General features: G+C 51.6%; 3 protein-coding genes across 3 annotated transcripts; 2 read left to right on the top strand and 1 right to left on the bottom strand.

The window, feature by feature from the left end:
• The first annotated feature begins 1,734 nt into the window (after window positions 1–1,734).
• On the top strand, window positions 1,735–10,440 carry LOC120446804 (protein stum). The gene is given in 13 exon segments (XM_039627964.1): window positions 1,735–2,577; window positions 2,636–3,103; window positions 3,172–5,783; window positions 5,844–6,399; window positions 7,176–7,230; window positions 7,233–7,313; window positions 7,642–7,673; window positions 7,675–7,773; window positions 8,833–9,471; window positions 9,530–9,635; window positions 9,701–9,827; window positions 9,887–10,081; window positions 10,150–10,440. Coding segments are annotated over 13 exon segments (5,919 nt in total). The 5' UTR covers window positions 1,735–1,741; the 3' UTR covers window positions 10,263–10,440.
• Window positions 10,441–10,689: 249 nt separating this feature from the next.
• Window positions 10,690–11,604, top strand: LOC120445981 (eukaryotic translation initiation factor 3 subunit K). The gene is made up of 2 exons (XM_039626713.1): window positions 10,690–10,849; window positions 10,919–11,604. The coding sequence occupies exons 1-2, from the start codon at window positions 10,779–10,781 to the stop codon at window positions 11,514–11,516; spliced, it is 669 nt and encodes a 222-aa protein (XP_039482647.1). The 5' UTR covers window positions 10,690–10,778; the 3' UTR covers window positions 11,517–11,604.
• LOC120445980 (TATA-box-binding protein) lies at window positions 11,595–13,012 on the bottom strand. Its single transcript, XM_039626712.1, has 2 exons — window positions 12,070–13,012; window positions 11,595–12,005 (listed from the first exon to the last, which is right to left on the bottom strand). The coding sequence occupies exons 1-2, from the start codon at window positions 12,838–12,840 to the stop codon at window positions 11,727–11,729; spliced, it is 1,050 nt and encodes a 349-aa protein (XP_039482646.1). The 5' UTR covers window positions 12,841–13,012; the 3' UTR covers window positions 11,595–11,726.
• Between the last annotated feature and the right edge of the window lie 122 nt (window positions 13,013–13,134).

Below are 13,134 nucleotides of genomic sequence, written 5' to 3'. Positions count from 1 at the left end.
GTTTTGGATTTGAAGTGTAGGCAATATTTCTCTAGAAGACCTCCTTTTTGCTCACTTACCGCTGGTCGGCCATCAGTTTAAGTTAGGCAGCGGCCACGTTTCGTCGCGTTTCCATTATTTGTTGCGGCTTGTCGGCAAATGCATTCTATTTCGGAATTAGACTAAACTTTAAAACCAAATGTAAATTATATAATGCGCTTCAGAGCCAAAATAAACGCGTCAGTGTGGACGTGGCAGGTATTCAAAGACGTTATTCAAGTGTGACCGAGCGCTAATGAGATGCATGAAAACTGCGTGTAATGCGGCAAGCGGTTAAAAAACCAATTCGCGAATAGGAAACTAAAAGCCGCCTGGGAGCCGGCAGCCCCAACTCCCCCAAAAACGCGTCATGGCCACAACAAGAAGAAAGAAAGAAAAACGTGCCGGCCAAGTCACTTCCTTTGGGCCAAAGTGTGTCACCGAAATTCGAGGCGGCGGGCCATAAAATGTAGGTTAAATATTAGGCAGAGGAAAATCAATGCGAGCAAAGGCCATTCATTCACACCTTTTGGGCTACGTCATTTCGCTGAAATATCTGCGTACCCAGCTCCATAGCTCCAATTAAAGCATCGCTTATTTCTGGTGATAGTAAAGTCTCAGGCCGCTGGCTTCCACATCTGCCAGGTCGTTCGACTTCAAGTGCAGTCACTAATGCGGCAATTTGCAACATGCAACCCCGGTGCAGCCAGCCAAGCCAAGCCAAAGCAAATCCCATCCCATCCCATCCCATACCATCCACCTCAGCCATTTAAGGCCTCCTCATCAAGTTATGCTCTCGTTAGCGCCAAGACAAGCGTTTGGTTGTTTGGACTCCGATTCCGATTCGGATTCGCAGCTATATAGCAGGTGCATGGCGTACCATAACGATTCCGATTTCAAATCGCTTGCTTTGGGGCGGGTTTATCAGCGCCTCACACGCAGCTATTTATAGTTGGGAGTGAAATATATATGGGAGTGAAATGGCATTAGAAAATAAAGCCATGCAATAATAATTACTCTACTATTTTTGCCACAACCAGTGATGGAAGCGAAGGTGATTGGGCAGTTGTACCTAATTACATTTTTTGAATAAAACTTTCGGATGAATTTAAATTACTTTATTCCATCTATGTAACTTTTTAAGAAAATGGGATCTTAAAAAATAGTCTCTTAAAATTAAATGGATATTCTTTAAAAACTGTCCAGGTAAAGAGTGCCAGTACCTTTTCCATCACTGCGAATTGGCAATGAAACCGGTAGGCAGTCCTTCAGTCTCGCTCTCCGGTTTTTGGTCTTCGGTCTCCGGCTTTGTGACTGCTTTCTCCGTGCTCCGTACTCCGTGCTCCGTGCTCCGTGCTCCGTACTCCTCGTTCCGTTCCTCGTTCTCCGGCGGTGAAGGCGTCGCGTGTACGTCTCTCTGACATTGCAAGGGCCGGAAGGTCTCGCTGGTCGTCTGTCTGTGGAATCGAAAGATGTGTGCACATGGGTGTTGTGAGTGATTTTTAAATACATTCTGTTGCTTCGAATAAACAGCTCCTGGCGTCATTGGTTTTGTGGCACTTAAACTGAGCCGAAGGACGAACGCGAAGTGTCCTGCGTGGAAATCGCATTCCACCTGCTGCAACATCGACTGAATTTCGGAAAAGAGCGCAACAACAATGGATAGGAGGAAATCATAGTGAATGCATGAGGGCCGGATATCGGTTAGCACCCATGTCAAGCCATGCAGCAGACCCTCTCGTACTCATCACCATCGCCATCCCCATCCCCGATGCCCATGCCATCCGCATCAGCCTCACAGTCGCCACCGCCACCGCCACCGATCCCGAATCCGAATGCGACAGCAAATCTGAACCTAGGTCCAAATACGAACCCAATACCACGACCCAGATCCACAGGTGGCGAGTCCCGGTATCCGGTACCGGTACCGGCCATCATCCCGGTTGATTATAGCTATCGCACCCACACCACCCGCTCCATTCTCTCCGCCCAATCGATGGCACCCTCCACGTTCGCCTCCAATCAGAGCTTTGTGCGCCAGCCCTCGGAGTCGGATGCTCAGCCGTATAGTAGCCTCTTTGGGGATCCGGTTCCACCGCCCCTCCAGCTGGATGATTACTTCGGCACAGCAGCCTTCGAGACGTTACGCAATGCGTCTGTGGAACTGCCCAGCTCCGAGGAGGATGCGCTGGTGGCCGCCATGGCGCTGAACGCACTGCTTCCGGCGGCCAGGGAGCGCATCTTCCCGAGTGTGCCGTACACAAGGACACCTCGAGGATCCCTGCTTCCGTACCTCCAGCCACCCGACATCCAGATCCTGCCCAACTCAAGTGGTGGCTCCAGTTCAGAGCAACTGGGCTCACCAAACTATCGCCTCCTGGCTCCCGATGACATTCTCAACAAGCCGGACGTGTACGACTTGGAGAACGAGGTCGAGGAGTACACCGTAGTCGGTCAGAGGATGTCTTTCGATGATGAGGAAGATGAGCCGGCAAGGACTCCTAGCCAAGCGCCCGCCAAGTTGAGTGTGTCCAGCATCACGACGGACGATCACAGGGGGTGGGTATTAGAGTACCCTAATCTCCAATCCAAACTAATCCTTCATGATCCCTTTTAGATTACTCAGTGACTCCTATTCGGGTAGGGACTGGTTCCGTCCGGCGCCACAGCACTTTCCCGAGTTCACACGTATCCCTCGATTGCGGCCCAGCTCCAAGATGGTTATGTCCATGAAGCAGGATGAAGGACCTCTCTCCCCGCTGGCCACCATGATCCAGGACATGAACAGCTCGAGCAGCGGCGGAGAGGAGCGGGTGGCGCCCAACGAAAGTAGGCCAGTTAGCAGGGACGTTGTACTCTCACCGAAGCAATACCTGGAGGAACAGTTGGGTCTGGAAAGAGGCAGCGAGAGACAGTCCCTGGTGGACTATAGAATGCCACCTCCACCGGCAGACCCGCCCCCTTTCCACCGAACTGACCCGACGGAGGATATTGACAACCGGAGTGTGGAGCCTGAGCATAGCTTAAAGCGGGAAATGTCACCAGTCATCATCAGGGATTCCATACCTATGGGCGGAGATTATAGGTAAGCTTGAACCCTGTAAAATACCGATGAAGATTATACAAATATTTAAGAATGTCCATCTTCTTTAGAGTGGAACAACCTCGTCCACACAAGAAGACTGCTTTCACCATACTTTCCACGGGACAGGCGGCTCCTTCGGCTCCTCGGCCTCCGCAACAAGCTCCCACCAGAGGGAGGCACGCCTCCATCCAGTCGACATCGACGACTACCTCATCGCCCGCCGGCAGGCCACAGATCAGTCCTCGCCGGAGATCGATCTTTGGCTCAGAGCCACGACTGCCAGAGCTGCCTTCATCGCTGGGTTACGCCAGTCACATCGTCCACCAGACCACGGATGACTCGCCACGTCCCTCGGTGCAGTTCAATATGAGTGGACGCCATAGTCGCAGCAAACTGGCCATTCCCCAGAAGGGCATCCTCCAGCAGCGGGACTCGCTGACCTCCTCCATCGACACCTTCACACCACGAGCCCAAATAAGAAGGGGATCCATGGGCAGGGATACCATCCGCAGCTTGCCCTATGGCCAAAAGATCAAGAGCATGGAATCGCTGCCCATGATAACCGATCCGCATCGCAGCGCCATTCCCCGCCTGCACTATGGGTCCACCATGGATCTGAGCAGGCCGGAGACGGCTGTCTTTCCGCCCGGAGCACTGCCGCGTCCACTGAAGCCAAATCTGAATCCCACGCGAAGGCAACGCGGTCTGCTGAAGATCATTAACAAGGAGGAGTCGCTCGCCCGCAGCCCGCCGCGTTCCAACTGGTGCAGTTTGGATGACCTGAGTCGGCCCTCCTTTGATGGTACTCCCAACCAGGCAAGACGTCGCTCCAGCTCCACCTCACCGGAGCGTCGCAGCTCCACGCAAACGGTTTCGGATCGCAGGAGTTCCAACCTGAGCAGCGTTACCGCCACCACCTCGGACTTCAGTTTCCGCCGACCCACGCTCTCCACACTGCCAGCAGCTCACACACTGTCCCGGATCCGGCGGAAATCTGTGCAGGCTCCAAGTCCGAACCGTATACCCAACAGGATTCCCAGCTTCGGACAGCGTAGGCAGTCCATCTACCAGAGGGATCAGGAACCCAAGCCGCTAAGCCGGCACGGCAAGATCGCCAAGCCGAGCACACTGTCGCCCATCATTGGAACTCCCAATAAGGACAGCAGTTCGGCACAGAGTCCCACCCACAGATCCTCGCTGATGGGCGATGCCGCGGATACACCATCCGAGGTTTCCACGCGGCGGGACTCGGTGTCCCGCATACCCGTTCGCAAAAGTCCAGACTCACGCTCCAGTTCGCCACCCAAGGACTTTGGAGTCACTGCCTCTGGACGAAGCTCGCGGGCAAGCATAACGCGGTCTCCTAGCAGAACCATGAATGCCGGCAGTCGATCTCCTTCCAGATCCATGCATCCCAGCAGAACGTCCTCGAGGGAGAGTGGAAGACCTGGGGACTCGAGGTCCGCATCCAGGGGCCCACCTTCCAGGCCTGGTTCCCGATTGGATCAGATCAGTTCCCGTATGGATCGGTCCAACTCTCGCCTGGAGAGATCCAGCTCACGCGCCGAAAGATCTGGTTCTCGTGCGGAGAGGTCCAGTTCCCGTGCAGAGAGGTCCAGTTCCCGTTTGGATGTGTCCAACTCTCGGGGAAACTCACGTGCGAACTCGCGACTGAGCATCAACTCCTCGTCGCTGCGGTCGTCCAGCATTTCACCCGCTACCATGGCCAGGAACAGGAGTATGCGTGCCACAACACCCAGTCGCCGGAAGTCCATCTCCCTGAGTCCAGCCAGTGCTATGATGAGTCGCCGGAAATCAATCAGTCCCGATGGCTTTGGCCAAAGCAGAAGAGTGTCTAGTCGGGGTAAGCCCGAGCCACCAGAGATTCTATCGCGACGAAACTCCCGCTCCCGTATTCCCACCAGATCGACTAAAGTTGCGTCCAAATCCCCGCCGTCCTCGTCCAAGAAGAGATCGAAATCGCCGGAGAAGACCAAAGCCATGGGCATTACGCCCAAGAGCAGCAAAGTTGGAAAAGGGGCAACCACTAAGGGCAGCCCCAAAGCGAAGCCCAAGATCCCTGCAAGTGCCAAACCAAAGACCAAGACGGAATCCTCGATAAAACCACCAGCGAAGAATGCAAACAAAACTCCTGTAGGTGGCAGACAAACCACAATTGCAAAAAAACCAGTCACCAAGGGGATGTCCAACAAGGATGCAAAAGTGGAGAAGGGAAAGGCGACTGGGAAGACTGTGGCTGCCAAAAACAATGGCAAAGAAACCGAGTCTTCCGTGAAGTCCAGCAAATCCCAAGTCACAAAAACTAAACCACCTGGCGGTACAACAACGGAGCCCAAGAAGCCAGTCACCACAAAAACGCATGGAATCACGTTAGAGAAAGCAGCAAATGGATCCAATCCCACAGGAGGAATTCCTCCTTTGGCTGCCCAGGTGGGCAATGCAGTTCTGCAGGCGGTGGAAGCGGTTCCTGCGGTGACCAGTGAGGTCACCGTACCCTCAACGCCAGGAGGCAAAGGAGCTGGGGGCGCCAACATGTCGAAACTGGTGCGAATGAGCTCCAGGATGAGTCTGCTGAGCAACAAGAGCACCAAGATGCGATCGGATTCTCCTCAAAACCGAAAGGTGGCCACCGTACAGGAACATGCAACAGAAAAAGATGGTGGGTGGTTGCCATTACTTATTGATCCTTATATGACTCACTTGCATCTTTACCTTTCAGAAGCAGTGGGAGCCAGCTCGCAACCCATGTCCAATGATGCCGCTGCTATTCTGGAAAAGTCGCAGAAAACTTTGGAGAATATACAGAAAACCGTCACCGAGGCCACCGATGAAATCCATAAGACCATCACCGAAAATCTCACCGATCTGAAAAGTCTGGAGAATGACCTGGCCGCCGATCCCTCGCCAACGCCCAGTTCGGGTACCACCATGGCAAGACCTGGTGAATCCGCCTCCCGAACGGGCACAGCGGACGGCAGCATTGCTCCACAGAGTTCGGGGGAGCTGCCCAAGTCACCATTTCCACCCACCCAACCCATCGAAGCCTCCGTCTCGGTTGTGCATCCCAATGAAAGCGCCGCCGACCGAATCTCCAGCGTGCCCGAGGTGGAATGCGAGAGCTCTGATCTTCCAGCGGCGCTGGACGCTTCCGAATCCGAGCTGGGTGGTAATGTAATGCCCACGCCCGAGAGTGGAGCGGACTTCAAAGTGGACGCCAAGCGGCGATCGCCGGACGGACAGGGAGGATCCACAGCGGGCAGCGGAGGTCTGGCAAAGTGAGTAACCACAACTAAGGAATAGGATATCGCTAGAGACTTAATACCTCGTTTAAACCACTGTATAGCTTTGGTACAGAACTCATGAAATAGTTAATTTGAAGTTTAATTAGTTTCTGACTTTATTAGTTATAAATCACACTTATAGCCTTCTAAATATTTTGTCAAGATAGTTATAAACTAAAACTGATGAATACTGATGTATTCAACACCAGATATCGTATTAATATTGTATCGCTCATTCTATGAGCATGTGTCCCCTGAAACCTTAGAACTTCCAATGTCCAGCAACGACCTTCGAGAATCCTTTTTATTAGCAATACTTTGTATACCTCTGTGGAACCCTTGAGATTGTTAATCGCTCCATCTTTGTCACCAAAGAACCCGCACAACAAACCAAAATTACTAAACTCCCCATGTTCGCTATGACCATTATGAATATTCATCAGTCAGAGCGACATCGAATCTGAGCGTTTCTAGTCAGCTAGAACTTGAATGTTTGAATGGCTGACTAGCTGACTAGCTCTACCAACATTTTGCCTCGGCCCTAGGGTCGCCACATAAAGCACCAGCCAAGGCTTACAGCGCCTGGCCAGCCAATTTACATACAGGAAGCCCCGGCGGGGAGGGGTGGGGTTCGGGCCAACAACTATGATACATAAAACTTTACAGTGCCCGCCAGGAGCACCGAGGGCAGGAGTCCTAGGTTCCGTGCCCTAGACGCTGCTGGCACAGGTCCGTCAAGCCACTCATAAGTGCGTCAATAAATTTCAAAGGGGGGGAAACAGGCGGCGGTGGGTTGGCCAAGACCCTTGCCCCAGGAACCCAAACCCCGCACGAGGGGACCGCCTTTAAGGAAATCCGTTCGTCGGCAGGTCGCGAAGTCCTCCCAATCGCCGTCGCAGTCGGCGAAGGTAACGATGTCCTTCACTGCATTGTTTTCCAGCCATGCGAGACCCACACAAGAAAGCCCTGTGGCCGACCACCACTTACAGTGGGTATTTCCCTGGATCGAAGCCAAATGCCACGTTGGACGATGGTCCACTCGTGGCCAACCACCACTGTACGGTATAGCGTGCGCGGAAAACAGGAGAAAAGTATTTTCGCAACACGGCTTAAGTTTCTTGCCGCAATAACAAATCAGTTCGGGCCGGACAATCGCGCCAACCGCAGCACAACTCACTCGCCTGGGAAATTCCCGTTCGGAAAGGACTTTTCCTCGCCAGTCGATGATTTGGCCAGCAATTAATACGAAATAACCATTCAGATAATACGCGATTTCGAAATGCTGAACGGTACGCCGAATAACGCGGTCATATACACGGTGGATCTGGCCCAGGATCCGTTCATCGATGGCGACAAGTACTTCTTTAGGTAATTAGCCACGACGATATCCAATTAGAACTTATCGCTGGTAGTCATCTGCCAGGCGGGTAAATAAACGCACTGACCTTCTGGCGGCATTTGGGCCACACAACTGCGACCAAGAATGTGCGGAAAACTTACTCCATTCATTTCGACTGTCTCGCAGTTTTGTTTGAATTCCGACCGGAGCGGGTCAAATAAATTGCCGACCTCCAAATTGCGTTTGGTCGTTGGCTCGTGCACAACGGCATTACAGGCGTTCTTGTTCTTGTTCAGGAATATATACAATATATACAATATATACGTATATATATTATATACACGTGAACACTTTCTTGAGGACCCGGACATGAACCCATATAGAAATTGTGTAAGCGTCCGCCAAGCAAAACTCTCGTGACACATTTTTTGCTGGTGTTGGCATACTGAAAATCGACCCCAAAAACGAAACTTCATTATGCCCAGATGAAAGTTCAAAAGCCACAGATTTAGCATTACACGCTACTAGTAACTGCTGCAACTGCATTATTCATAACTTTGAGATACTCGATAAACCCCACATGCGCCATCCGCAGGCCCACGCTAATGGTAATTCACTTCCGAAGGTGATTATATTTCACGCCAGCGAAGTGCGGAAGTGATTCAGGACTATCCCGCAAACTTGAACTTTCCAATCATCCAGCACTTCCGCCGCCTGGCACTTGGCCAATAGCCGAAGCCATAAAAGCTTATATCCGCTCGCCTGATAGCCAAGGACAATGGGTGGGCAAATTACTTTACACCAAGTCATAATCGGCGCATGGCTTTCAATTTCAAGAAATGGAAGAACTCTAAGAAGTCTTTGGTGCTTTAAAGACAAAAATAATTATCAACAATTCAAATTTAAAGTCCACTTAGAAACTAAGAATTGATTACTTTACTCAAAAAACCAGCTTGTAGAGTTGTAGTAGTAAACCACGTTGTTTAAATTTAATTTCATATACAGAGATATTCTTGTATTCTTTAAGCTATTTTCACATTTCATCAATTCTGTAACTTAATTATGTTACCGCTTTCCCTCTCATCCAGAAGCAGCAGTCAGGAGTTCCTTGAGGACAAGGATAATGCCAAGAAGGGTGGCCTGTGCGGATGCTGCTCCAAGCTTTTCATGCCCTGCCGTCGATCCCGCTGCTGCCGCCGCCGTGAGCTTAACGAATCCGCCGAGGATCAGCCCGTCCTGTGGAGCGGCAACAGCAGTGCCACCACGGCCACCAATGTCCAAGTGATTGACGAGACCAAGCCGAAGCGCAAGAAGGTATCGGATTGGCTTAAGTCCAGCTGCTGCCGCAGCTGTCGCAAGAAACCCGTCACCCAGGAGGAGCAGGAAGCAGTTGAGGAGCCAGTGTCCAAGCGGACGAAGCAGGAGGCCAACATGAGCACGGGACCAAGGACACGAGGCAAATGCGGCCTCTGTCTGAGCAAGGTGTTCTGCTGTCGCTCGGTTAACAGGGTGGATCCCACCACGGGCGACGAGACGGAGATGAAGCAGTGCTGCTTTTGCATACCATGTCGTCGTGGCAGTCGACCCAACAAAAAGGGCAGCACCGTGTCCTGGCGGGATCAGGACCCCGAGCTGGGCATCAAGCCCACAGAGTCCTCGGTGCTGGAGGGCGCTTCAGAGGCAGCCATGTCAGCGGCCACAGATGCGGGAAATGGACAAGTTAAGGAGTCAGTCTAATTCAGGAACCACTGAATAGTTTAGGTGTACTAATTCGACTACTTGCAGGGGATGCTGCAAGCGCTTCTGGCTGATGTTGCTGTGCTGCCGCAAAAGGAAGCGCCGCGAGTCCAACGCTCGGAGGCAGAGCATCCGGGCGCCGCCACCCAGTGAGGCAAGTACTTTTGCCTTTAGTCGTGTAATCGAACAAGATTTGATCTGCTATTCTTCCGTAAACAGGACACGCGAAAGAAGCTGCACGTGGACCTGGTGGAGTACTCATCGAAGATGAAGGGAGCTATACCCGTACTGCCGCTGTACCTGGCCTGGTTCTGTGCCTTCTGCAATGTGGTTTTCCCAGGTCTAGGTGGGTTAATGATAACATATAACCCTTATATGCTCATGCTCTATGATTCCGTTAACCAGGCACCCTGCTCTCCGGACTCTTTTGCCTGTGCGTGGGCATTCCGCGTTTCTCGCAGTTCGACAGTGCTCGCGCAAGGATCGGATCCTTCATCATCAACATTATCGTGGCCGTGTCGCAGTTCTTCTGCGTGCTCTTCTGCTTCGTGGGATGGGGCTGGTCCATTTGGTGGGGCACCATAATGCTAAGATGTGCAAGTAAGCAACCATTACCTTCTTTTCAATTGCAGCCACTGCCACTCACTATGCTTATGTTCCACTTGCAGAGAAACTGAGCAAGATCAAAAAGGTGGAGCGTTTGGAGCTGGAGGAGGAGCAACGTCAGGCTCAGCTGGCGGAGGCTGGGAAAAACGGCGTCGCCGAGGCGGACAAGACATAGTCCTTCCATCCCGGATACAACTAAGTTGCTTTTTATACCATTGTGTACATACTTTTGTACAAAACATGTAGATTACGCAAAACACATGCACTTCCACGTGAACTTCCAGGTTAAGCAAAATGGAACAGAACTTCCCTTGGACATGAGATACATAATTGTATATGTATTAAAATCATTAAACTTCCACTCAAAACGATCGTTTTATTTATTATGTTGCCAATCAAAACATTTAGCACCATTAAAACTAAAGTAAAGTATGTTAATATCTAGAAAATGTGAATTAATTCACAACTTCAAAATAAACGAGTTTTCAAATTTGAATACTTTATTCGCGTAACGGTATTTTTGAAATGGAATACAGGAATCCCCCTCGCTGATTCCCCCACAGTGTGACCGTATTTCGTTTGTTTGCATCGGCAAATGCGTGTTTCGCAGTGCGGTCACACCGAGTCGTTCTTTATTAAAATAAAAAACACGACGTCAACTTGCGAATTTCACACAAATTAGCCGTACAAAATGTCGCACCTCGTGAAAATGGAAAACGGCCAGAGCCAGACCATCCAGGAGATGCTGGGCTGCATCGAGCGGTAAGAACTGGACAAATGCACCCCGTCAGAGTTCGCAGCAGGAACATAACCTCGCTTTTTTTTCCGCAGCTACAATCCGGATCATCTGAAAACACTGGAGGCCTATGTGCAGGACCAGGCTAAGAACAACACCTACGACCTGGAGGCCAACCTGGCCGTGCTGAAGCTGTACCAATTCAACCCGCACATGCTGAACTTCGATATTACCTACACCATTCTGCTGAAGTCGCTGACCAGCCTGCCGCACACGGATTTCGTGATGGCCAAGTGCCTGCTGCTGCCCCAGCAGATGAAGGACGAGAATGTGCAGACAATCATCGATCTCGCCGACATCCTGGAGCGTGCGGATTTCACCCTCTTCTGGCAGCGTGCCGAGGTGAACCGCAGCATGTTCCGCCACATCGCCGGCTTCCACGATTCCATTCGCAAGTTCGTCTCGCATGTGGTGGGCACCACATTCCAGACCATTCGCAAGGACCTGCTGAAGGAGCTGCTCGGCGGCATCGAAGACTCGACGCTGGAGAGCTGGATCAAGCGCAACGGCTGGAAGCACCAGGGCCAGGGACTCGTTGTCGTCGCCATGCAGGATGACAAGATCAAGACGAAGAACATTACGGAGAAGATCGAGTTCGACAATGTTGGCGGCCTGATGGCCCAGTGCCTGTAGGAACCTCATCCGCGTTCATAGTCCTTGTCTAAATTTCTACGAATAAGTAATAAACGGAAAAAAATAAAAGCCTGTCCGTACAGCTAAATTATTTTGTGGTTTATTCTCGATCGGAGCTGCTCGCCAGGCTGCTCCCGCTCATATGATCAGACTTCCAGAACTACCGACCTTAAAACATACACGTACAGAACTAATAAAGCGCTATCCTATTTATGACTGCTTCTTGAACTTCTTTAAAATGGGGAATATCTTGTCGAAGGCGTCGTAGATCTCCTGCCGCACCTTGGCGCCTGTGAGTACCACCTTTCCGGACACGAAGATGAGGAGCACGATACGTGGCCGCACCATACGATAGATCAAGCCGGGGAAAAGCTCCGGTTCGTAGCTGCTGAAGTTGCAATGGGTCAGCACCAGGCCTTCCAAGCGGATGGGGAACTTGACATCGCAGGAGCCGACCATGTTTTGAATCTTAAAGTCAAGGAACTTTGCCTGCGTGGGTGAAAGCGTTAAAGATTCGTTTGCAAGAAGGAACAGAAGTAAGGCGTTGTCTTACAGGAAAACCGAGCTTTTGGATGATGCGCGCATACTTCCTCGCTGCCAGTCTGGAGTCGTCCTCACTCTTTGCTCCCGTGCACACCATCTTGCCGGAGCTGAAGATCAGGGCGGTGGTCCGGGGCTCTCGGATTCGCATAATCACAGCCGCAAATCGTTTAGGATTGTACTCGGCGTTTCTCGCATGCAATGCGATTTTCTTGAGGTCCAGTTTGCAGCACAGATTAACCGTGGACACGATGTTCTGAAGTTGTGGCACAATACCGGGATCAGCAGAACCTGGTGTGGCTGGTGTCATCGGCGTAGAGGGGCCCATCGTCTGGTGGATGTTGCTCAGGGCATCACCGCCACCTCCGGCACCCGAACCGCCCACACTCCGCTCACTCATGGGCATCATGTGGGCCATCATGCTCTGCGGTGTCTGCGGCTGCATCATAGACTGCGGAGTGCTGCCACCACCTCCGGGCGCCTGACTCTGTAGCTGCTGCTGCTGATAGGAGGCCGATGGCTGGTAGCTCTGCATCTGTTTGTGGGCCAGTGGGAGAGATGGTTCGTGGCCAAAGAGACCGGATCCCCCGCTGGCGTCCGACTGCTGTTGTTGTTGCTGGTGCTGCACGGAGCTGGAGCCGGGGGCCGGCATCAACGGATCCGGCTGCGGAACAGCCGGAGGATGGTACACAGGATTGGCCACTATCTGCTGGTCCGCTTCCATCTGGTGAAGCGGCGTTCCGATGCTCGGAATCGAGAAGTTGGGACTGAGCATTTGATCCATCTTGCAGATGGTTTAGTGTGGACTTCGTTTAATTCTGCGACACTCAATTCAAGACAGTCGATCGTGCTCAACTTTCGGTTTAAATTGTAATGCCCACGAAGCGGGAAAGTAATATAATAATAATAATAATAATGTAATGCAGCCGCGTTCGTCGTTGTACCTGTGGCTCTTTTTGTGCGAATGGCAAAGTCAGCGCTGCATCTTGCCGCAACTATCGATAGCTAGTTGAGAGCTACGTTTTTCGTTACGTTTCGTTTGCCATTTCAAAGTTTCTTTGGAAACATGAATAAAAAT

Source organism: Drosophila santomea, chromosome 2R, assembly GCF_016746245.2.
Source record: "Drosophila santomea strain STO CAGO 1482 chromosome 2R, Prin_Dsan_1.1, whole genome shotgun sequence".
Classification (NCBI taxonomy): Eukaryota; Metazoa; Arthropoda; class Insecta; order Diptera; family Drosophilidae; genus Drosophila; species Drosophila santomea.
The sequence above is the reverse complement of the archived record's forward strand: the minus strand, read 5'-3'. Positions and strand labels throughout refer to the sequence as shown.